This window comes from Saccopteryx leptura, chromosome 10 (assembly GCF_036850995.1).
Source record: "Saccopteryx leptura isolate mSacLep1 chromosome 10, mSacLep1_pri_phased_curated, whole genome shotgun sequence".
NCBI classification, from domain to species: domain Eukaryota; kingdom Metazoa; phylum Chordata; class Mammalia; order Chiroptera; family Emballonuridae; genus Saccopteryx; species Saccopteryx leptura.
In genome coordinates, this window is record NC_089512.1 from 15,695,208 (window position 1) to 15,720,501 (window position 25,294).

A 25,294-nucleotide genomic window follows, 5' to 3' on the forward strand; every position below is an offset into this window, starting at 1 on the left:
CCACAACACTTTCATCACCCCAGAAAGAAACCACATGACCCTTAGCAGGTACTCATCCTTCCTCCAGCCCTGGGAACCACTCAACTGCCTTCTATCTTTTCGGATTTGCCTACTCTGGACATTGCCTACTAATGGAATCATGCCACGTATGGTCTTTTGTGTCTGATTTCTTTCACTTAGCCTGACATTTTCAAGGGTCATGCACTGTGGTGGCATGTATTAATACCTTATTCCTTTCTGTGGCAGAACAAAAAGGAATATTCTTTATGTATGTTTCTAGAAAATTTACTTACCTCATTTCCTAGAAGGGGATTGAATATGTTTTATGGAACATACATATTCTTTATGTATGTTTCTATAACATTTACTTACTTGTTTCCTAGAAGGGGATTGAAGCGGATCCCAGTGTTTCCTCACCGTGCACACTTCCGCACCCTTGTCTGATTCTCCTGTTAATGTCAATTTCTGGCTTCTGCTAGCTCTGAATGGGGAGAGAACCGTAGAAACAGCAGATTTTCTGAGACTCAGCAGTTTCCACTGGTGTTCATGCTTTCTTTATAACTGTATACTGTTAGTAAGTATTAGAAAATAAAATTCCCCTTTGCTGTTATTGGCGAGAGCAGTGGGGGCCTGTCTGCCCATTTCGTGGCCATCCACCAAAGGCGTGGTAGTCTATGGGTGAGGCGAAGGGCACCTGGTGCCTAAGAAGAGTGGAGAGACAGGGTGAGCTGTGTTCAACCCGGCTTCAAACCCTGTCACCCGGAGGGGTCTCCTGACTTCTCGGACCTCAGAGTCCCCGTTCGTTAAAGCGGGATTGTCTGGTCTCTCTCACCGGGCCGTCGTGAGGATACAATGGGATGCTTTTTATGAAGGTTCCTGTTGTCTGGTAGTATTGAGTCAGCATCACTGTGTCACTGGTACTTCAGCGCTTAGACCCAGGGAGAAAGCACTTTTAGAAAAATCTTTTCTCCAGCTCTGACAAATTTTCTCAGTATCGTCCTTTTCTCCGCCGGATATAAACCTAGTGGAAAAGGGCAGTGGAGGCCTTGGTTGCTGCCCCAGCTAACATCTAGCCACTGCTGTTACCATGGCAACGCTGACTCCAGTGCTCTAAGCACCACCGAGAGGGGACAGGAGGAGTCTGGTTTCCTTATCATCTCTACTCACCTCTTATGTTAGCATTCTAACAGCTCTAATTGTTCGGATTACATTTCGGCCTGGACTCTTCTTTACGAGGTAATTTTCGCAAATATAAGTCAGGAATGAGGTCCCATAAAACCTGCTTAGCACAGCAGCACATCTCTGCCTTCATCCACTGTACCAGGAGAAATACGGCTCAGGGCCAGAGTGATAATCTAACGAGAACTGGAAATGGATTTGCAGTTGTACATACTATCAGGGGCCAACACTGCTTCTCAGGAAAAACAAACAAGCAAAACTAAACCCCCCCAAAAAATACCCCCACAGGAAAACAAGTCATGTCGTCACATTGTTTAACCTCCGACATGCATTTTCTGTTTTATCCCAGGAATCCTCGATCTGGCATCAGGAGTGGTGGATTTACTTCAGTTCTATTTCCCAGAATCTTTTGATCGCCTTCCAAGGGACTCTGGCCTCTTTGATGGTCCCAAACCAACCTTCCTGGAGTCCTGTAGTGTAAGCGACTTGGCAATTTTGCTACGAGGGAACAAGAGGAAAACCCAGCCCATTGAATTTGGGGCCCACCAGGTGAGCTTCCTGGGATCGTATGTTTTGAAATAAAAGGCAGCTTGCAATTGAAAAAAAGGTTTGAGTGGTTAACTTAGTGTACGAGGTAGAATTCAATAGCCCTTCGCCCAGAATGGGTGTGTTTCAGAGACAAGTGAGTGACTGATCATTATTATTATTATTATTTATTTTTTTTTGTATTTTTCTGAAGCTGGAAACGGGGAGAGACAGTCAGACAGACTCCCGCATGCGCCCGACCGGGATCCACCTGGCACGCCCACCAGGAGCAACGCTCTGCCCACCAGGGGGCGATGCTCTGCCCCTCCGGGCGTCGCTCTGCTGCGACCAGAGCCACTCTAGCGCCTGGGGCAGAGGCTAAGGAGCCATCCCTAGCGCCCGGGCCATCTTTGCTCCAATGGAGCCTTGGCTGCGGGAGGGGAAGAGAGAGACAGAGAGGAAGGAGGGGGGGGGGGGGATGGAGAAGCAAATGGGCGCTTCTCCTATGTGCCCTGGCCGGGAATCGAACCCGGGTCCCCTGCACGCCAGGCTGACGCTCTACCGCTGAGCCAACCGGCCAGGGCCTGACTAATTATTATTAATATTTCCACCAGCCTGGCCGACCAAGTCCCAGCTGGCCGCTGCTCTTTTAATAACATTACCTGTCTCTTATAGAAATGGACTGAGCTTTACCGGGTTTCTCTTTGTAGAAGATGATGTTTGCTTGTCTTCTCTCCTATCTCCCTTTTCTTTTTCTAGGTCATCCTGGTAGCCAATGAAATGGCGAAGGAGAAGATCCCAGAAGAGCTGGGGTTAGCGCTTGTGCTCACAATTTACGAAGCAAAGGGCTTAGAATTCGATGACGTCCTCCTTTACAACTTTTTCACTGATTCTGAGGTACGTTGTGCTGACTTCTTTGCCCACGACGCATGTGTCCGTGCGAGTTGAACTTCCCCTGCAGGAAAGAGCATTGGGAGCTGCGTAGACGAGTGTGTCCCAGGTGCCTGTTTCTGTGCTGAACCATCATCCATTCAGGGCGGGGCTTGGAGTGTTGGATGTGGGTCTTGACCATGGCTGTGGGTTGTCGTTTCACAGTGTGTCATGGGCTGGTTCTCCCCGTGCCCTGCCCTTCCCTGTTCTCTTGTATTCGTTCATCTTCTTCTAAAGGCCTGGTACCCAGGTGCCAGCTCTGGTTTTCACTAGCTACTGTTATCCTTGACTCCCAAGGATGCTCAAGTTGGAGTGAGCTCTAAGGAGAGCCTGACAAATGAAGGCAAGGTTAGCAGTGTCCACCCAGTGAGGAAAGAACTGGGCAAGGTCAGTGCATAGAAAGAGACAACTCCGGAAAGACCCATGAGGCTTGCTTCCTGACCACCGGATCAGGTAATGCGGGGGACGAGAAGAGCCGCCCTGCCTGGGAGCTCCCTCTGGCATGGCTTCACCACCACTGCTTGCCACCCATGCAGACAATGGCAGCAAAAGTGTCCCCAGACTGACCCCCAGTGACTTCTGTGCCAGCTTATTGCTTTGACTTGATGGTCTTTCTCCCCAAACTCAGTGCATTATAGGTAGAGCCACTAACGCAAGACCATTGTCCTCGGTTTTATAGCCACTGATTTCTTTTCACCACTGTCTTTTGGTGGGGACCCAGGCTGGCTTTGGACTGTGCTGAGGGGTCTCCTTTGGGGACTTAGCTGGCTGTGTCCTGGTCCCTATTGCAGACTTTCCCACTGCACATGGTGCATGCTTGAAGGGGCTGGTTTTCCTAGCCAGGTCAGGAGCACTGTTAGCTTTGACACCTTAAAATCTGCTCCAGAATGGACCCTTTACATGGAATCTTTAATTTTTTTTGTGATTTTTGAAAAAAAATAAAGGTCATGATTGACTTGATAAGACCTATGGCTAATATCGCTATAGGTGCTTTACAGTTTAGGAGATACCTTTTGAATGCATTGTCTCATGTCTCCTCCACCAACCTTCTGAGACTGTATGTATCTTACTACCCTCATTCTGTACACAAGGCTGAGGGTCATGGAAATTAAATTGCCGATAGTGATAACAGGTGGCAGAGCCTGGACATGAGCTCAGATGCTCTGAGTTCTAAGTTCCACTGTACTCCCTTCCTAAAACCTTGCATGCAAATCAGCCTCCAGAACCTTCCACAATGAGCATACCATTGCCACACCTTAAGTACATTCCTTTTCTATTTTTTGCTAATAAAATCAGATGCACTCTCATTAACCCTGGAACCATTTTTAATCTCTGAGGACTAACTTTTTTTTCTCATAATACATCCATTGGTCAATGGTTGGACCGAGGCTCTCCTAAAGAGGAAGGGGTAAGACTTTGTTGTTCCTGTCCTTTATTAAGTGCCAGTTGTATGCTTGTGCCAGGAAGAAGCTCAAGGAGCGCTGGGCTTATGGATCTGTAACTTGTGGTCACCTCTGTGAAAGAAAAGCCCAGTGCTTGTCTCACCTTGACCCTGGAAATGGCAATGGCCGGGCGGGATACCTTGACCCCGTGCTCCCCCACCAGTGGCTCGGCGAGTTGCACGAAATGAAAAGCATCACTAACTGAATCGTTTGGTAACATCCACTTCCTCCTGTGTACCCAATAGACCTCTGATGTGGTGCTTCCCAAGGTACCAGGCATGGTAATGATGCACCCCCGCTCCAGAACACACCCTCAGAGGATCATTTACAACCTCCAGACCCAAAAGCACCAGTCAGCAAAGGAGAGGAAGTGCTTTAATCAGAGCCGAGGGACCACATAAGTCCCCGGTCGCCTGTGGGCTGGCTGCTCCCCTGGTGACTTGCAGGGTGACTGTGGGTCATCACTGCTGTGTGGGATGGGGGCGCTGTGGGAGCTCCTCCCCGCCCCCAGCCTCTTCTTCCTCCCCCTGCCCGGGTTCATGTTTCTGGCAGGCACTCACTCTCTTTGCAGCACCTGTCACTTGGGTGTGCATGCGTTTGTATGTGTGTGCGTGCGTGCGTGTGTGCATGTGTGTAGAGGGGTTCATTTTTTTTTTTTTTTTTGTATTTTTCTGAAGCTGGAAACGGGGAGAGACAGACAGACTCCCGCATGCGCCCGACCGGGATCCACCCGGCACGCCCACCAGGGACAATGCTCTGCCCACCAGGGGGCGATGCTCTGCCCCTCCGGGGGGTCGCTCTCCTGAGACCAGAGCCACTCTAGCGCCTGGGGCAGAGGCCAAGGAGCCATCCCCAGCGCCCAGGCCATCTTTGCTCCAATGGAGCCTTGGCTGCAGGAGGGGAAGAGAGAGACAGAGAGGAAGTGGGGGGGTGGAGAAGCAAATGGGTGCTTCTCCTATGTGCCCTGGCCGGGAATCGAACCCGGGTCCCCCGCACGCCAGGCCGACGCTCTACCGCTGAGCCAACCGGCCAGGGCTTGCAGAGGGGTTCTTATTGCCCTGGTGTATGATTCTCTATGGAGGGTTTACACTTACCTGTTTAACCACAGGTCACCATGGCCATCTTCTGAGATGGGGAGGGAACCAAGTCCTTCTCTTTTTGGATTTTGCCTCATTTTGGGGGAGGGGCATTCATTCTCTCAGTCACCTCCCTCCCCACCCCAGACTCTCCTCCTCTGGGGACTTGGAAGGGTGCCTGCCATTTGCGGTCTGCCCTGGTGGGCAGTCCTTTCCCTCACACTCCACGTGCAGATAGGACAGTAAGGACTTGGAAAACGGCCACTTTTAGGGGTTGCTTCACTAACCTGTGGAGCGGGTCCTGCCCCGTGGCAGGCTTGCAGTAGAAAGTCAGCCTTATTCCTTCACGGTGATTAATCCCAGCAGAAGAAGCTGGAAGGTTTAAGTGCTTCTTGTTTTACCGCCGGAAGTGCTGAGGCCTGTAGTCTTGTGTCTTTGTGCACAAATACACGTACTCACTCCAAAAGGCTTTGTCTTGAAAGTCAAAGGTGTTTTATTCGGGGAAACAGCGCAGGCAGCTTTTCTTCTCATTCAGCAGTTCTAAAATACATTGTGCCTCCCCAGCCCTTCCTGGGTCAGCCCGTCGGCACCTCGTGCTGTCTGCTAGGTCCTTTCAAATGTCACACGCTAACGTCTCGCCCTGCTTTCCTTGGCAAACAATCCAGTTGTGTAAACGGCTTGACAAAGAGGATGGTCATCATATATCCTGAAGGTTGTTTTTTTTTTTTTTAAATTCCAGCTACTTAAGTGATTACACGATTCACATTTCTTTTCAGAACCTGGTGATTAATTCTATAATTGGTTACTAGCATAACCATTCTTATTTCATAGATGGTAGTTAAAGCATCTAACCTCACGTTTATATAGTTTAAGTTATGGAGTAACTTCAAGGAGGTAGTGAATGGTCTTCACTCATCTTTTTATCCTCCTTGAAAAGATGCAGAGGTAGCAGGTAGCACCTCTCCATGGCCCCAGGGCCCGCATCCAGCCCACTGACTCTATTTGTATGGCCTGTGGGCTAAGAATGGTTCATCCATTTTAAAATGGTTAAAAAAAAAAAAGGAAAGTAATATTCTGTGACACATGAAAATTATATTAAGTTCTATTTTAGTTTTGAAGACTACATTTTATTGGGACACCCCACGCCTGTCCATTTCCACACTGACCAGGGCTGCGTTTATACTGCAGTTAGCAGAGTCGAGTGGTTACAGGAGAGACCGCAGGGCCCATAAAGCCAAAAAATATTTATTATCTGAAACCATTTGCCCAGCCCAGGTCTACGCTGTCAGCGTGGTTTTGTGGCTTGAGTTTGGATCAAGGAGAAAAGGGTTAAAATACCCAACTATTTATCAGGCATAGTATCAGGCACTTGACATTGATTGATTTCCTTTTACTTTCCCAACAAACGTGGGTAGTTCGATCACCCTCATTTTCCAGAGTGGAGAAGTGAGACCTGGAGGAGACGGACAGCTTGTCCAAGCTCACACCACTAACGCCTGAGAGAGCTTAGACGCACGTTTGTTTCATCTGACCTGAGGCCACCTTACGCAGCGTGCCCACAGCTCTGGGATGTCTTCCCGTCCTTGGTTGAATAATGTATCTAGAAAATTCTGCCGGATGTATGTTAGCAGCTGACCCGAAGTGGCATCTCTTGAACATGTCATGGAAAGGAGTGAGGACACTGGGTTCCTTTCTCTAAGCTGCTTGTCGAAATTCTTTCAACAAGGATTTCTGGGGCCGTTAGCCTTTCTTCTGAAAGTGGGCACGCGAGCCTGGCTTCTCGGCTGTCTCGAGCAAGTGTCTGGGGTGGGAGGGGTTTCCTGGAAGCTTCTCCGACCCCTGCCTATGTAACCCGAGTCCCGTCCCACCACTCTGAGGCCGTAGGACGGCCCACTCCTCACCACTGGGGCTGAAAGCCTGGCCTTTGGGCCAGGAAATGGGGGTGGGGGGGTTCAGTTCACCGTGAGGCCCAGGGAAACGGTGTAGAGTTCACAAGCATATTCTGTTGGTCTTTAATTTGTCATTGTTGTTCAGGCTTACAAGGAATGGAAGATCATCTCCTCATTTACGCCATCATCGGCTGACCCCAGGGAGGACAACGGGCCGCTGGTTCCGGTGCCCCTGGAGAGACCCAGCTCCTCTCAGGGCCGGCCCCTCGCCGTGAATCCCGAAATGTACAAGGTGATTTTCTGCCGCTTGTCCACAGGCTCATTTGATGGGGGCCCAGCAACCAAGCCTTGGGCGAGAAGACGGGATGCAAGATGGAGGCTGGCCCCTGGCTTGTTTTTCTGTGTGTCAGCACCGGGGAGTGGAGGGTGGGCGAGGGAGGGGCAGGGGTCTCTGTGTTGGCAAGCTGCCTTGTCTCAACAGAGAGCTGGGCTTGATGGGTGGGGCACTGTCTGAAAGTGGAGGTTGGGCCTGGCCTGTGGTGGTGCAGTGGATAAAACGTCGACCTGGGATGCTGAGGTTGCCAGTTCGAAACCCTGGGCTTGCCAGGTCAAGGCACATATGACAAGCAATCAGTGAACAACTAAAATAAACAACTAAAATGAGGCAACTATGAGTTGATACTTCTCACTCCTGCCCCGCCCCCATAAAATCAATAAATAAAAATCTTAAAAAAAGAAAAAGGTGGAGGTTGGGTTGTACCTTCTGTTCCCCTCGGGAACTCAGCTGTGTTTGGAACAGTGGGTGTTGCCGATGGGAACTCCTTAGGGAAGTCCAGGACTACAGTTAGCTAGTGGGGGGTTTGGGACAGCAGTCTTGACTGTTAAGGGACCCGGCTGTCCTTGCCTTTCACATTCCAGCTGTGTCACCGAGAAGGAGGCCAAAGCTCAAAAGCTCTATGGAGTTCTTGACGGAGAGGGATGATGGGTACTCAGAGTGAGGGTGGGATCACTGGAAATGGAACCAGCAAAACCAAAAACTTCAGGAGAAACTTTCTCCCAGTTTCACGTCTCATACAAACTGACTCACAGCTAATCTGGTTATTTCTGCAAACGCCCCGGAGGCTCAGCAGAAACAGAAGCGAAGTCACAGCCAAGCTTGGCAGACTTCTGGGTAACCACAAACCCATTGTTTTCTTGCAATGTGCATTGTTCAGTCAAGTAGGCCGTCCCTCTGTCCAGGTCATCATCACCGTGTATTTCCCAGCGCTCAGTCATGGGGTGGGACGGTCACGAGTAATTTAGTCCTAGCGATAGTTATAATAGAAGCATAGGACTGGTTTAGTTTTGAAAACAAAGTCACAGTGATTGCGTCAGTTAGAGCCGCTGGGCTAAGCTGAGTGGAAGTTCCTTTGTCACTTCCTACGAATCTATCATTATTTCAAAAGATAGCATTCCAGCAGGTCCAGGGGTGGTCCTGAACCCACGTGTACGCCCTGCTGGAGCTCCGCCTGTCTGCGCTCAGGCCACAGCGAGCCCCTCGGGTCTTCACAGCTGGTGCCGGACTGCTCTATAAGTTACTTTCCTCATGTCTCCGAAGTCGGAGTCAGCCCACCGCAGTGTGCCACGCGGTGGCCCCGGGCGGAGGGCTCACCGCCTCTGTCCCCGCTCTCCCCCGTAGCTCCTGAACGGCGAGCTGAAGCAGTTGTACACAGCCATCACCCGGGCGCGCGTCAACCTCTGGATCTTCGACGAGAACCCGGAGAAGCGCGCCCCTGCCTTCAAGTACTTCATCAGAAGAAATTTTGTCCAGGTTGTGAAGACGGATGAAAATAAAGGTAAGAGCTCGTTGGAATATTCTGGCTGTGGGGCAGACAGCGTGCCGCTCCCGGCTGTTCTTAGGGTCAGGTGTAAAGGGCGTAGTTTCTGAAATGTCTTTCTAGTCTTCTGAGGAACAAGTTCATATTTATTGGTGAGGTGTGCTGAACAGGGTGGTTGTAATGGGATCAGGAGGGTTCACTCCTTTAGGGAAGATCTTTTATTTTTCTTTCAATAGTGAGGGTCATGGTCAAGGGTTAGAGGAGAGAGGCTGTTGGGAATACACAAATTGCTCTGGGCTTTTGGATAGCTGATTGGCAATGTCTATTACAATAAAGAGTGAGTGTCCCTTTTGACCCAGTAATTCCACTCTAGGCACCTATCCTAGAGATGTTCTGGTGTAAAATCTCAAAGATACAAGAACAAGAGTGCTCATCACAGCCCTGTTTTAATGATAAGAAACGGGAAATGACCTACGTGTCCCACAGTGTGAAACTGCACAGCGGCTCCTCTGGGCCGGGCAGGACTGGTGGGCGAGGCGCTGTGGGCTCCTTTCACTTTCCCCTTTGTACCCTTCTGAGCTGTTTGCAGTGGTTTTTTTTTTATTTAAATTTATTTATTTTTTATTTTTTTAGTGAGAGGAGGGGAGGTAGAGACAGATTTCCATATGCGCCCTGACTGGGATCCACCCAGCACGCCCACTAGGGGGCGATGCTCTGCCCAGCTAGGGCGTTGCTCTGCTGCAATCAGAGCCATTCTAGCACCTGAGGTGGAGGCCAAGGAGCCATCCCCAGCGCCCGGGCCAACTTTGCTCCAGTGGAGCCTTGGCTGCGGGAGGGGAAGAGAGAGACAGAGAGGAAGGAGAGGGGGAGGGGTGGAGAAGCAGATGGGCGCTTCTCCTGTGTGCCCTGGCTGGGAATCGAACCTGGGACTTCCACATGCTGATCTGATGCTCTACCACTGAGCCAACTGGGCAGGCCCCTCTTCCCCTTTTTAAACATTGTCATGTATTGTTTTTATAATTTATAAAGACTAGTTAATTAAAAAATGGAGTGAAGTTCTCCTGATAGGATAACTAAGAGAGAAATAATCCACCAGGCTGGCGGTTGAGTTGGCCCCAGAGGACCTGGTTGATTTCTGCAGGGCAGGGAAAGCAGGCTCGGCTGCTGCACAGGTGTTTGCTGGTTTCCTGAGCGTGTTTCAGCCAGTTCTAGGGAGGCGATTTCTGGTTCCAGCCAACGGCTCCGATGGGTTCTATCCTTGGGCCTTGACTGGTGTGGGGTAGTGGGAACAGTTGAAGCCTTGGGGTTAACCTAGCTTCTTATTTTAAAATTGATTTTGTTGGGGTGACATTGGTTAATAAACTCACACAGGTTTCAGGTGCACAACTCGACGACACAGCATCTGAACACCGCACTGTGTGTTCACCACCCCGAGTCAGGTCCCCCCATCGTCACCATCCGTCCGCCCTCCACTGCTCTCCAGCTCCCTCCCCGTTCCCTCTGGCGGTCCCTACACTGGGCTCTGTCACCTAGCTTCTTGTTGGAACTCTCCGCCCGCCCGTGTGGCCACAGGACCGTGCTCAGGTCCCACTGTCTCTCCCTGCGCCCTCCCCTCCTCAACTAAAAGGAAAAGGAGTGGGTTGGTCTACCGTGGTCATTCTTCATCTCTCCTGCATGCCTTTTATCCTCCCTCCCTCTCTCTCTCTCTCTCTCTCTCTCTCTCTCTCTCTCATTTCTTTCAATTTTTAAAATTGAATTGATGGAGGTACAGCTTCAGTTGTGAAGCTCATTCATTAAAACATCATCTGCACATCGCATTGTGTGCCCCTCAGACCTTGGATTCTCCAAATCTGTTCAAAATCATTCTTTAAAATGCCTATCCCAAAGGAAAACAGGATTACGATCTATTTCGTTTTGGTAGCATACAGAGTACAAGAAAAAGGATGCTCTTATGCGTGTTATAAGTTGCACGTGGCAGAGTCTTTGAGAACATCTGTCCCCACTGTGCAAGGGAGCTTGGGTGAGTGTCTGTGACTTTGTGATTCGGGTCCCTACACGGTGCTGGCAGACTGACCAGCCCTCGGCAGAGACGCTGCAGAGCCTGGCCGTGGGGGCGAGGTGTCACCAGGGCACTAACGGTGCACAAGGAGTCAGACCAAGACACTGAGAAATCGTCTTTGCATGCAGTGCTGAAGGGCGTGGCAGAGGGCCCGCTGGGAGGGGTCCGGCTGCGAGGGGTCTGGCTGCGAGGCTTAGTGGTTTTTGCACCTTCTAAACAAAGCTGGCACGTCTGTCTTGCTCCCCGCTTGGTATCGATTGTCCCGGGATTCTCTGACCCCTTTGGCTCCGACTCGGCTGTCAGCGTTGTCCTGGTTGGTAGTCACTGTCCTTCAGGTGCCCGATGAAGCTGGCTCAGACCCGCAGAGAGTGTGGCCCCCTGCTGGAGGTGCTCAGGGGGCCGAGGGGGAGCCGACATGGTCACCAGCAGGCTGGGGAGGACAGCAGGTGGCTCCGACAGCAGGTGCTTGTCATCGTCTGTGTCCACCAGCGGGAGTGTCGGAGTGCTCTCTGTGATGACGGCACAGTCTGCACATTTGGAAACACTGTAAATTCTGTCACCCTCTCCCTTGCAAAGGCCCTGACATGTTGAGTTTGCTAAAAACTAAATGGCTCTAGATTTCCCAGGAGAAAGTAAAATGCTACCTGTCTTCTTATTCAAAGCCCTAGAAAAGGAAGGCAGAGCAAAGTTCAAAAGCCAAACAGCATTTTCCTCACTCCCCACACCCCCCTTCTAAAACCCACAGCAACTTGGCCTGGTAAGTCGTAATATGTCTTTAAATGAATGTTCGAAAGACAACACAGGTGTATTCGTTTGCTGGGGCTCCCATAACAATAAGACCAAGCGGCTTACATGACAGAAATGGATATTCTCACAGTTCTGAAGGTTGGAAGTGCAAGATCAAGCCATCAGCAAGTTTGGCTTCTTCTGAGGTCTCTCCCTGGCTTTCAGATGCCTTTCTTCTTTGTGAGACCCTATTATCTCTCTCTGTGTGTTAACCTCCTTTTCTTATAAGGACCCCGGGCAGATGGGATCAGAGCCCTCCAGAACAGCCTCGTGTAGGCCCTCTTCCCAAGTACAGTCAGTTCGGAGGTACTGGGGGAATTAAAGCTGCAACATTTAAATTTCCAGAGAGTGAGATGGGGGTACGAAATTCATCCCATAACAACAGGTCTAAGTGAACAAATGCCCAGAGAAGCAATTTAACTTTTCATTTTCATTGTAGACCTTGACGATAGCATGTTTGTTAAAACCTCAACCCCTGAGGAGTGGATCGCACAAGGAGAGTACTATGCTAAACACCAGTGCTGGAAGGTAAGAGGTCGACCAGGGGCCGGACCAGGGGCCGGGGGGGGGGGGGGGGTCAGGCCTCTCAGGCAGGTCAGGTCTCCCACTGTCTCTTCCCCCAGGACAGGGCGAGGGTCGTGGTGCCTGTGGCACTTTGGTGCTTTCTCAGAAACATCAGGTCACCCCGTGATGCGGACAGTTCCCTGTTGTGCTCCTTCCCCAGTGCAACCATGGCAACCCTCATTTTGGCCAAGTGCCAGCATGTGCGGGATGCAAAAACAAGGTTTTTGCCCCACAGAGGAGCACTTGTCGTTATTTTCTTTCTCTCCTGTGTTCTTGCGTTAGAGCTTTTGCTGTAATCATTTGGCATTTTAAAACTGTAACAGATTGGTTCGTGTGTGTGTGTGTGTGTGTGTGTGTGTGTGTGTGTATGTTTAAGTTGATCAGAGATAGACTTTACTGCCAATTTGAGTTTGGTGAGTATAGGTTAAGCTTTTTCTCTAGACTGATCTGACAAGCCATCTTAGGGAGCCTGAACAGCCTCCTTCTGAGAAGTGTTATCACTGATACCCTCCCGAAATATAGAAACCAGCCAGAAGAGCCCCACCCCTTCCCCCACCGTCATTGTTCCTGCCTGTCACAGGGTCTCGGGTGTCTGCTATGCTGTGCTGTTCATGCTGCCTGCACCTGCAGGTCCCAAACACCTGCAGCTCAACAAGGTCAACGTGGGCCCTGTCTTGTTCCGTTTCCCTCCCTGGGTCATCCGCAGCGTGGCAGAGACGTCCCCCTCCTGGTCGCACAATGGCTGTGGCCGTGTCAACCTCCTCGTTTCCCTCATCAGCGTCCCAAGCAGGAAGGAAGGGCAGGCACTTTCCTCTCGGGGGTAGAGGGGTGTCTCTTTTTCATCATGAGGTCCCCGGTGGATTTCTCCTTACATCTCACTGGTCACTGCTTGGCCACAGGCCCATGCCTGGCTGTAAGGGCGTCTGGGAGAGCAGTCCCGTCTGCAGTCAGGGCCTTTGATAGGAGGCTGGTTCTGCCATCAAGCAAGGGAGGGAGCAGGGGGTGCTGTGGGCCACTGCCCAGCGGTGTCGGCCACCACAGGCACGGGCATGCTTCCCTTAGCTTTGACCCGGAGTGCCCGAGCGGGCGGGCGCGGGCCGTGCTCCCTGAGAGCGCCCGGCGCTGAGCTCTGGGCAGAGCTCCGGTTGCCTTTCCCGTGATCCTCCGGGCTCATGTGAGGCTCCGGTCCGGCTCCGCAGACGTTACCAGAACAGCGCCTGCAGTTTCTCAGGCTTCTCCTGAACAAACGTCCTGAGACAGAGATTTCTCTGAAGAGCTTGTCCTGCCGCTTTAACGACCCTCTTTTCACTGGAATTCCTCAGAGCTGGACCCGAGGGAAGGTCCTGGGAAGTGGCGGGGGCGGTGGAAACGCAGGTCAGAACCTAGCGGAAGCCACTGCTGGAGGCGTCTTCCCTCTGACGGCCTGGAGCAGGAGTTCCAGGTGTTTTCTTCTCCCCAGCTCTTAGGAGCATTTTGTCTCCAGGGCAGGGAAAATGGTTTTAAGTCTACAGTAAGTAACTCATACTGGGGGTTCACTTTTTTCTGCATAACAAACAAGCCCAAAACTTAGTGGCTTAAAACAGATGAGCTCTGTGACTCGCAGTCCTGTGGGTCGGCCACGCTGACCCAGCAGAGTGGTTCTAGTCCCTGCGGGGGGTCGCACGTGTCTGAGCGCAGCTGCTAGCTGGCGACAGGCGGCCTCTGGGGGTTGGCTGGTGCTCGGCTCAGGTGATGGAGTGCATGGGGTTCCTGGATCACACGCCCTTCACTGGTTCACATGGTGCCCGAGCAGCCTTCAAAGAGGGCAGCAGAAGCAGAGGCCTCTGGATGGCTGGCCTTGGACCTGGCCCAGGGCTGCTTCCGCTCTGCCCTGCTGGCCACGCCAGTCACAGCTCAGATCAGAAAGGGCGGGGAATAGGCAGGCGTTCTGGTGGGAGAAGTCGCAGGGTTATTCGGGAAAGGGGCGTGGACAGATGCAGGGAGAAGGAACGGGCGTGGCCGCCCTTGAATCACTTTGAAGGGGTGGGAAAACAGATTTGCACTGTTGGGCGTGTCGGGGAAGTATTGCCATAAATATGTAGTATTTAGCTGCAGCAGCTGACACAGCCCCCAAACTTGATTCACTGCCCATCCTTGTATAACTGCAGAGAGATATTGAATGCCTGGCTATTGTTATAAAACCAAGATTTTTTTTTCTTTAAAGGGGGACAGGGAGAGAAGGGCTGGGTAATATAGGCAGCAGGTATGGCTGTGAATTGGAAAACTGTATAATGTCTTTCCGTTTACAGTGAGTTCTTGGGTTCTGACTCAGTTCCATTCCTATGACAGTGACCTAACCTGAATTTTGGTGTAAGTCGAAACACACCCTAGTCTAAGTCACTTACCTATCCTAACACAGTTGTAAAATCATAGTCTAGAACATAAAACCACAACTAAGCCACAGAAAAAGAATACTGTGCATTCTTCTGCCACACGCAACCCAACTAGTTCGCCCACGTGGTCTGTAAGCACCACACTAATGTCGTAAGCCAACACAGTCACGACTCCATTTTTAAAGGTTTTTATGGGATGAGTGTCGTAAACTTGAAACGTTGTATGTCGAGACTGCCGTCATCTGAGGACCACCTATATTCTGGCAGAACATGGTCAGTGTTGTCCACACGTGATGCCCATGGATTTCCAATTCTTGACCATTTTCAAAATGCCTTTTGAATGTTTGCATCTAAAATCTTGTTAGGGTAGCCAGCACAGATGAGAATGTTAAAAAAGCTTTCCCACCTGACTTTATTTTGACTCCGCTGAAGGACTTCAGGGCTCAGGTGGTTTATTTAGGTTTTGGCTGCATGTCAGTGAATGTTTCAGAACCACTATACAAATAGAAACCGCTTGAGATTCATTCATTCAACAGGTTCCTATTAAGCTAGGGCAGTGGTTGACAAACCGCGCCTCGCGAGCCACATGCGGCTCTTGGCCCCTTGAGTGTGGCTCAAAGGCCAGCTTAGGAGTACCCTAATTAAGTTAATAACAATGTACCTACCTATGTAGTTTAAGTTTAAAAAATTTGGCTTTCGGCCCTGGCCGGTTGGCTCAGCGGTAGAGCGTCGGCCTGGTGTGCAGGAGACCCAGGTTCGATTCCTGGCCAGGGCACACAGGAGAAGCGCCCATCTGCTTCTCCACCCCTCCCCCTCTCCTTCTTCTCTGTCTCTCTCTTCCCCTCCCGCAGCCAAGGCTCCATTGGAGCAAAGATGGCCCGGGCGCTGAGGATGGCTCTGTGGCCTTTGCCTCAGGCGCTAGAATGGCTCTGGTCGCAACAGAGCGACGCCCTGGAGGGGCAGAGCATCGCCCCCTGGTGGGCATGCTGGGTGGATCCCGGTCGGGCGCATGCGGGAGTCTGTCTGGCTGCCCGTTTCCAGCTTCAGAAAAATGCAAAAAAAAAAAAAAATTGGCTTTCAAAAGAAATTTCAATCGTTGTACTGTTGATATTTGGCTCTGTTGACTAATGAGTTTGCCGACCACTGAGCTGGGGCCAACACTTACTTAATGTTGTGGGGAAATGATGGTGGCCAAGGCAGGCATGCAGAAGAGCGTACTGTCCCAGCTGTTGCAGATGTCATAAATGAGAGACTAGCTGCTCCCAGGGAAAGCTGCTTTGAGTAAGGGAGTGTTGAGCTGAGATCTATAGGATGAATGAGGTTAACCAGGCAGAGAAGGGATGGAAGAACATCTGAGTCAGAGGAACAGTATGTGCAAAGGCCCTGTGGTGGGAAGGATCATGGCACAGATCATGGGAATGAAAGGTCCATGGGGCCAGAGAGGCTGCAGCAAACAGCCTGAGGGGAAGAGATGCCATCCAGTCCCATTTTATCAACAAAGTGCCAGTTAACCCTTTCCTTGCCCTCACTGAGACCCAATCTTTACAAGCTGGGCAGTATGGGAACTTTGTGCCCTTGTAGCCTATGCTGGAGACATGGTGTCTGCATTCCTATTTGAGAAAAGTAACTTTCTGCTGGCAAGTGTCCTTGTGACACTTGTCTGCCCACTTTCTCTTTGGTTGACACAGATCTGCATGTCCCAAGGGTCTGGTCGGTTATCTTCTGGGAAGTATTGTGACACTGTCTCTATCTCCATTTCCACCCCCACTAGGTATGCTGAGCTGTTCCACCAACACCGCATTAGCTGTGGTAGTTACCAACCAGACAGAGCCTGGGCTGAACCCAGAAAAGCCACTGGTGGCTTTGGGCTAATCACTCTGCGTCTCTTACCTGAAGTTGCTATTGTATACAGGAGAACGGTGTGCCTGGTCATGCACGGCTGTTGGAAGATTAACAGGGTGTTATTATGGTGGCCTGTAAAAATATGTACTGTGTACCCTTCCCATGGCTTCTGGGCACTTCCAGGGGCACCGTGAGTGTGAAGTGTGAGCTGGTAACAAACACTCTTGGGCTTTATCCTGGGAGGCCGTTTTCCGTAGCTTCCCAGCACCTACCTGCAGCGCCCCCTCCAGTTGGGCTGGGGCGAGACTCTGCTCTGTCCGAACAAACACGTGATGCATGCTCTAACTCGGGGTCTGTGCGTCGCCTCTACCACCTTGCGGGGAATCAAAACCTTTTGCCTTTCCCAGGTTGCAGCCAAGTGTTACCAGAAAGGAGGTGCATTTGAGAAGGAGAAACTGGCGCTGGCCCACAACACCGCCCTGAACATGAAATCCAAGAAAGTCAGCCCCAAGTAAGAGTCTCAGGGCGTTCGGGGTTTGCTCTGATCGGCAGGTAAATAATACGGGTGTTGGGTCAACGTCCCATGGAAACTGTTTTGTTTCCCCCTCCCCAGGGAAAAGCAGATGGAGTACCTGGAACTGGCTAAGACCTATCTGGAATGCAACGAGCCGAAGCTGTCCCTTAAGTGTCTGAGCTACGCCAAGGAGTTCCAGCTCTCTGCCCAGCTGTGCGAGAAGCTCGGGAAGGTACGGCCCGGCCTGCGGCTGCTCCTGGAAGAGCCGAGCTCCCCTCTGATGGAGTGGGGGACTCGTGCCTCTGCTGCCTCAGGAAGGGGCTGCAACTCTCCACAGAGGGAGAAGTCGTCCCTGTCTACTTCGGGGCTGGCCTTTCTCTACTTGCACAAGTGGTTCGATGGCTCCGAAGACACTTGTGTTGTGTGTGTTTATGTCGGGGGGAATGTTTGAGACCTGGCATTAACCACGGAGAGGCCAAATGTTCAGATCGCAGGGAAGAGTGCTTTGGAACATTCCGCCTTCTCTCTCTCTATGTTCGCATCCAGGGTCAGCCCGGGGCGGGAGGCGGAATGGCTTGGCATCTGCATGGCATTTTTCCTGTGTTCCCCATGATTGCTCTAGATCTGCACCGATCATCCTGGCAGCCGCTAGCCACACGTGGCTATTTAATTTAAAATTGAAGTTAATTCAAATGTAAGGAAATTAAGTTTCCTTAGCCTCACTAGCCACATTTCAGGTGCTCCTTGTTACGGGACATTTCCATCACTGCAGAAAGCCCTGTTGGACGGAGCTGCTAAATCTGGAGCACGGCGACTCCCTGAGTGGTCAGCGGTCTGGCTGGGGCCACACACTGTTAACTCTCTGCAACAGGATTAATGCAGAAGACGAAAGTGGGTGGTTAGACATTACAGTGATTTAGCGTTGCTGGAACATCCAAGTGGTGGCCATTTTTTATTGAGTTATAAATTGACACATAACACAGTATTAGTTTGAGGTATACAACACAGTGTTTTAACAGATGTACCTGTTGTGAGGATATCATCACAATAAGTTGAATATCATCACCACACATAGTTATGATTTTTTTTTTTTTTTTGTAATGAGAACTTTTAGGATTTACTCTCTTTAGCAACTTTCAAATATAGTCAAGGAAACATTATTATCTGTAATCACCGTGCTGGACATTACACAGTTCATTTTGATGTCTGAGTTGTGATGGATGGACGTGTGGAACCTTCTGGTCCTTCACCACGGGGAGTCTGAGCGGCCAGGCTCTGCTGCTCCCAGCTGTGGCTTCTGCGTTCCCCCCCGTGGGCTCTAGGACCCTCCAGTAGGGAGGTGGCTTCCCATGTCTGTATGTGAAATGTAGTAACTCCTGAGTCCTCAGTGCACCCAGGCATTGGGTGGGGTGGGAGGGACCTATGGGGGGGTTGGCAGTGTGGCCCCGAAGCTGCCTGCCCTGGCCCATGTTTGTTATGGGATGTGACTTCTCAGGATGTGGGAGGTGAGGACAGAACAGGGATTTCAGTGTGGGTGGGAGTTCTGGGTCCTAAGACTCCTGGAACTAGAATCGTTTCCAACCTCCCCATGTTCCGTAGCCCCCCCCCCTTCGGTCTCTAATGCCACCCCCACCTGGACCCTAAGCAGTGACAACTACAGGCCTGTTGCTTCCCCTTGTGGCCCGCCAGTGCCTGTCATGACTGAGCCAGAGACCCTGTCCTCCTCTGTTCTTCTGCCTTCCCCGGCCTGCCAATCGCTGCCTCTGAAAGTGGGGTGGCTGGCGGGGGACAGGAGGCCATACGGGGGGACAGGAGGCCATACGTACAGCCTGCGTCCCTTCCCCAGGCCTGCAGTGTGCTCAGAGTGCCCTGCTCCCCCAGGCGCCCCCCCTCTCTCTCCCTCCCTCCCTCCCTCCCTCTCTCTCTCTCTCCTTCCCTCCTAAAGGCTTGTGTGGCACATTCTGTGAGCTCCAAGCCCCACCCGCCACCTGGGACTTTTGCTCAGACCCCTCCCTGGGAGAGGATTTGACCCTCAGCCAGCTTCAGGCCTCTATGGCATCATCCCCTCAAACTAACCAGCCTGACTCAAACTGACCAGGATGCAGGAGCCTCTGAAAATCCTTAAGCGGAATCTCCTCCCCATTCCCTGTCCCCACATGTGTGCTGCCCCCCCCCCCCCCAAAGGGGCCGTGGGAGGGTAAGCTTTCCTTCAGGGATTCCTCTGCCTCCCTGGCTTCCCGCCTCTCTCCAGAGAGCAGTGTTGGTTTCCCTGGCAACCTCTCCAAGCCCGTGCTCTGGATGGCGCGGGACCTCCGTAGGGAGCAGAGCTGGCCCAGTGGGGAGCTGCCTGTCAGGGCCACCCCCCTCTTCTCTTCCCAGCCGGGTGCACACGTGGCACCTGGTGGGGCCCTCACTCCCACTTGGGAATTTCCCCCGACTAGTCGGCATTGTCCAGGGGAGATCGGGACGGCGGGTGGATGTCCTGGCTCTGGGTCTGTGTGGATGTGCCAGGATGAGTCTACGCTCCCCGGTCGGTGAGGTCTCTGGACGTGGAGGACCTCACACCTGAATCCTGTGTGTATTGGGCCCCTGGTGTAGCTCGCCTCATGAACTAAAACCAGCTAAGATTTATTAGAGAGCCTGGCATCTGTATTTTTGTTTTATTTTGCTGATTTTGTTTGCTGTCTGGACCTCAGGTGCAGCAAGTCGAGCTATGAAGGTAAACACTCATCAGGCCCCCGGATCCCTTCGGCGAGCCAGGCACCGTGGGTGCTCAGCAGGCAGCAGGCGGCCGGGCAGGGGCCTCTGCCTCTGCAGAGCCTCCCTGGCTGGTGTGGGAGAGGTGTTAGGTGGGCGTCTGCGGCGACCAGGGCCAGGCAGAGGAGACAGGGTGTTGGGTGTCGCGGTTTCCGACGGGGGGCAGTCGGGGAGCTGCCTTATGAGCAGAGATGGTGAGAGCAACTCCCAGAGGGGCATGGCAGGCCAACGATCCCCGCAGGCAAAAGGCCTCCGGTGGGACCCTGTGGGCGAGGAAGCCCCTTGACCAAAGCAGAGTGGGCAGGGTAGAAATGGTGAAGGGAGCAAGAGAGAGGGGGCAGGCACAGTTCTTGTAGGTCTCGGAGCCCTGGGAGGGTCTGCACATTGTTCAGCTGTGGTGGGGACCAGTGCGAGGTGTGGTTTGGAGGACAGACAGAAGGCTGATTATTCGGACGCTCTGTCAAGAGGTCTGTAGACAGCAAGAGAAGCAGAACCGTCAGGAGGGTCTGGCTGTGGCTGATGCCGAGACTTGTGGCGTGGACTGCCACGGTGGTGGCGAGGGAGGCGGCAGGAAGGGGTCATATCTGGAAAGTGTTGGGGGATCCGGGCAGACGGGATGGACTGAGGGGCCGGATGGGAAGTGTGAGAGGAAGAGGAGTGGAGAATGCCCACCCATGCTGGTCATGTAAAGCCACGCTCAGTGCGTGCTCCCTGCATGTAACACATGTCCCAGTGTGCGTGCATATGGAAGGATGTGCAGCAGCTTTTCTGTACATACATGTTATTTTAAGCTTATCTACTATATTTCCTCATGTATAAGACACACCTTAATTTGGGGGCCTGAAATTTGAAAAAAAAAAAAGTATTACATAAAGTTATTGAACTCAAGTTTTATTCATCATAAAATTTGTACAACTCCTCATCACTGTCAAAACTCCCATCCATTAGCTTGTCCTCATCTGTTTCTGATGACGAATCACTGTCTTCAACAATGAGTGCAAAAACAAGTGCGAAAAAGCGGGAAATGCAAGTAAAAAAAATATAAATATATATCCGCTGTGTAAGATGCACCCAGTTTTTAGACCCCAAATTTCTTGAAAAAGGGTGTATCTTATACATGAGGAAACACAGTAAGTAGCCCACTGTGGTGTTTTTTACTTTTTCCACCACCTGCGGTAGCATCGTGTCTGGCCAGGTTCCTGGTCGCCGATGGTGTCCCACCGTGGGTATCCACTACGTTCCTTACTCGTTTCCTTAGTGGTGGACACCCTTGCTGCCGCCGGCTCCCGGCGTGTACCCCAGTTCTGTGAGACCAGGCAGGGTCGTCCTAGAAATAGACTTGCTGGCCGCAGGGGTGCATATATCATACTTAACATCCCTAAGTGACGGGGAGAGCGTTCCACCACAGTTGTGCCACTCTGCCCATTTGCTCTGTGTGCCCTACATTCTTGGCCATGTTCAGTGGGTACCGACTTTCTGATTTTTGCAAACCTGATGGGTGGATCTCACTGTGTTTTTTTGTTTTTGTTTTTGTTTTTGTTTTTTTCCATTTTTCCATTTTTCCAAAGCTGGAAATGGGGAGGCAGACAGACTCCTGCATGCGCCCAACCGGGATCCACCCAGCATGCCCACCAGGGGGCGATGCTTTGCCCATCCGGGGCGTCGCTCTGTTGCATCCAGAGCCATTCTAGCACCTGAGGCAGTGGCCACAGAGCCATCCTCAGCGCCCGGGACATCTTTGCTCCAATGGAGCCTTGGCTGTGGGAGAGGAAGAGAGAGACAGAGAAGAAGGAGAAGGGGAGGGGTGGAGAAGCAGATGGGCACTTCTCCTGTGTGCCCTGGCCGGGAATCGAACCCGGGACTCCTGCACGCCAGGGCGACGCTCTACCACTGAGCCAACCAGCCAGGGCCATCACTGTGGTTTTAACTTGTATCTCTGGCTGTGTGTGAGGTTGAGCCTCGTCATTCGTTTGTTCGTTCTTTCATTTTCCCCAAACGTGGCTCGCCGGTTGATACCCTTGGCCCCGTTTCCTGTGGTGTCTTTAGGAGCGTCTTTTTTGGCTTGTGGTGGCAGAAATCCATTTTATGTTCTAGACCTGCCTACTCTATCACCGAAGCCACTAGCCGCCTGTGGCAATGCGGAGGAATTTGAATGAAATGAAATAAAAAATTTAGTCCCCCGGTTGCACTACCCACACTTCCTGTGCTGACTGTTCACAGGTGGTGAGCGGCCACCATCTCAGGTAGCATGAATATGGGACATTTCTGTCTTCACAGAAAGATAAGTGGGACGATACAAATCTAGATGTTAGTTTGCTTTCTCTCCGTTAACTATGTTGCACGTGTCCTTTGTTCAACGGTTCTGATGATATCAAATCCAACAATTCCCCTCAGAAGTTGGTGTGTTTGGGGTTTTGTTGAAAGAAGACCTTCATTACTGCTGAAGTTAGCACATAGTCTCATGTTTTCCTCCAGTAGCTTTCACATTTAGGCTCTAACCCATCTGGAGCTTAAACTTGTGTATGGTGCGTGGTGTGAGGTTGGGATTTAACTTTATTTTTCTCCCTATAGAGAATTCATTTTCCTCACGTTACCTGTTTTCTAGTGTTTGTCCCTGGATTCTAAGAAAGAGCAAGACATATGACCATCCTCCTTATTATTGAAGGTGTTGGTTTATTTTTAAGATAAAAAGTTATGTTCTGAAGACTCTCAGAGGGAAATGTTTTACTCTGTCTTAGATAAGAGATGCCGCCCATTTCTACAAGCGAAGCCAGTGCTACCAAGACGCTTTCAGATGCTTTGAGCAGATCCAGGAATTTGATCTAGCGCTCAAAATGTACTGCCAGGAGGAGCTTTACGAAGAAGCCGCCATCGCCGTGGAGAAGTAGGTGGTTTTATCTTTCCCTCCCCTCCCCCTCCGCTCAGGGGCAGCCAGCCCTGGGCAGTGTTATCCTGTTCTTCTACACTGCCTTGACCACGTTGCCCTTCTTCCACTTGAGCGGTGGCCTTGGTGCTGGGTCAGGAGCTCCTGAGAGCAGGACTTGTGTTCTGCACTCTCTCTATACACTTTGACACGGTGTCATGGAGAGAAGGGGCCGAAGAAGATGTGACGAGTGTGTATGTAAAATGCACAGCAGTTTTGTGCTCAATGATGGTTCTGTCCTCTTCTCACCTTTACCTGCTGAGTTGATGGTTTCGCTATGTGTGGCTGGGTAAAGGTAAGAGCACTGGAGGGCAGTTGGGAGTTTGCTCTGTGGTGATCTACTGGTAGATGCTCAGCGATATACTTACAGATACATGCATGATAGGAGTGTACACATACCCTCCATTGTAGGACACATACATTTCATACATGACCCAGTGGAGGCCTCCTAGAGACTCCAGCCTAGTTGATACTCCAATGGGGAAGTGGAGAAGGGTGGGGTTAAATGTTGACAAGGGATCTAGAACCAGCGTGTGCTTAACGCCCCCGGGCAGTCTCTCTGGTGAGCTGAGACAGAATTAGAGTCTGTTATTCTGCATTTCTGCTCAGCAGGAGTTTGAGTCCCCTCTCAGCTCTTGGGAAAGTAGACTTATGGGTTGGTTTTGTATCTTCTTTGCTTTTTAACAAATTATACATATGACAAAATGGACATAACTGACCATAAAAGATGCTCAAACTTTAGGTTTTAATTTTATATATATATATTTTTCTGAAGTGAGAAGCAGGGAGGCAGAGAGACAGACTCCCGCATGCGCCTGACCGGGATCCACCCAGCATGCCCATCAGGGGGTGATGCTCTGCCCATCTGAGGCATTGCTCTGTTACAGCCTGAGCCATTCTAGCCCCTGAGGCTAAGGCCATGGAGCCATCCTCAGCACCTGGGCCAACTTTGCTCCAATGGAGCCTTGGCTGCAGGAGGGGAAGAGAGAGACAGAGAGAAAGGAGAGGGGGAGGAGTGGAGAAGCAGATGGGCACTTCTCCTGTGTGCCCTGGCCAGGAATTAAACCCGGGACTTCCACACGCCAGGCCAATGCTCTACCACTGAGCCAACTGGCCAGGGCTAGTTTTTAATTTTTAATTTTGCCTTTTATTAAAGTGTAAACTATATTCAAGAAAAGTGCATATAATTTTCACACTAGATACACTTGCATAACCAGTACCTAGATTAAAAACTTGAGTTTTATTTCTGGAATGGAAGAAGCAGGTGTCCAGGGCCATGGTTGGCAATAGAGCATATTCCTTTAATCGAGTTCTTTGATGCCATTATGGATATGCTCAAAATGGGTGTGCATTAGCTGAGGATGCTGAAACAGAAATGCCATAGATCGGGTGGCTTAAACAATAGAAATTTATTTTCTCATAGTTGTGAAGGCTAGAGGTCCAAGATCAAGGCTTTGGCCAGTTGGGTGACTGGTGAGAGTGCTCTTCCTGGCTTGTAAGATGACCTGCTTTCTCACCTGTCCTCGTGTGCCTTTTCTTTGGCTCTTCCACATGGAGGGAGGGGGAGGGGAGTGCACTCACTCTCGGGTGTCTCCTCTTATAAGGATATTAATCCTATCATATTAGGACTCCACCCTCATGACCTCATTTAATCCTAATTCCTTCCTTGAAGGTGGGTCTCCAAATACAGTCACCCTGGGGATTAAGGCTTCAACATAGGAATTTGGGGGTTTGCAGACTACCCATTCATAACAGGGTACCAGCTGTGACATTTATTGGGTACCCAGTTGTCAGGGTGCTAAGCAGTAGTGTTGTGAGTAATGGACCAGGCTGATGCCATATGTCATCAAGTTCATATGACAAAACTGATTGAGAGTTGCTTTTTTTAATATAGTACTTTCAATTATTTATTTAACCTTCTCTTCTCATTTTTGCAGAAGAGCATTGAATAATCGTAGATTTTCCCTCGAAACATTTTTCTTTTCAGTTTCTGATTACCTTGTTTATTTTTTTCAGCTTTATTGAGGCATGCAACTGAGTTTTCAGTGATACATTGAGTTCATATCTGAGTGTTGTCTGAGTAACCAGAACCTCTTAGTAGATTTATCTGAGTGTCCCATGAATATCATGCATAGTGGATATAGAATTCTTTTGCTCAATGGCCTAACCCTGAATACATTGAGGGCATTTAGATTTGAAAAGAAAACATCTAGGTAGCTCCTTAAACCTGCTAAAAACACTCCCTATCCCATCAACCAGTGCTCAAAGAAGAAGTAGATTCCCTTCCTTTATCTGGATCTTCGCCCCTTCACGGGGGAGGGGAGTTGGGGAGCTGGCTGTGTGATAGGAAAGCTGATGTTTGCAGGAACACCTGGGACATCATAAGGTCCCTGGGCACTTCTAGTTGTCAGGAAATGTATTTTGCCCGGGGGAGCTCAAAAGTAAGCGTGCTTTATTGAATTTGTTCCAATGCCATGATATATAACAACTTTGGGATATATGCCAGCTTTGATCAGCAGAGCAAAGGGGAGCCCTTCAGAGCTTCATTGATTTCACACTAACTCAGCCCCATGCAGACTTCCCTGGTGGAGACAGACATCCCAGGCTGGCTAACCAGAG

At 50.8% G+C, this 25,294-nt stretch overlaps 2 protein-coding genes across 2 annotated transcripts in view; both read left to right on the top strand.

Moving 5' to 3' along the window:
- EPM2AIP1 (EPM2A interacting protein 1) overlaps window positions 1-25,294 on the top strand; it is an 835,019-nt gene that overhangs the window by 158,024 nt on the left and 651,701 nt on the right. The window lies entirely within an intron of this gene.
- The window catches only part of TRANK1 (tetratricopeptide repeat and ankyrin repeat containing 1), a 117,509-nt gene that overhangs the window by 84,711 nt on the left and 7,504 nt on the right, over window positions 1-25,294 (top strand). Inside the window, exons 15-22 of the mRNA XM_066350754.1 lie at window positions 1,529-1,728; window positions 2,464-2,601; window positions 7,187-7,333; window positions 8,720-8,876; window positions 12,143-12,231; window positions 16,889-16,992; window positions 17,095-17,227; window positions 22,491-22,636. Of these exons, the coding sequence (XP_066206851.1) occupies window positions 1,529-1,728; window positions 2,464-2,601; window positions 7,187-7,333; window positions 8,720-8,876; window positions 12,143-12,231; window positions 16,889-16,992; window positions 17,095-17,227; window positions 22,491-22,636 (1,114 nt within the window). The remainder of the gene's footprint in view (window positions 1-1,528; window positions 1,729-2,463; window positions 2,602-7,186; window positions 7,334-8,719; window positions 8,877-12,142; window positions 12,232-16,888; window positions 16,993-17,094; window positions 17,228-22,490; window positions 22,637-25,294) is intronic.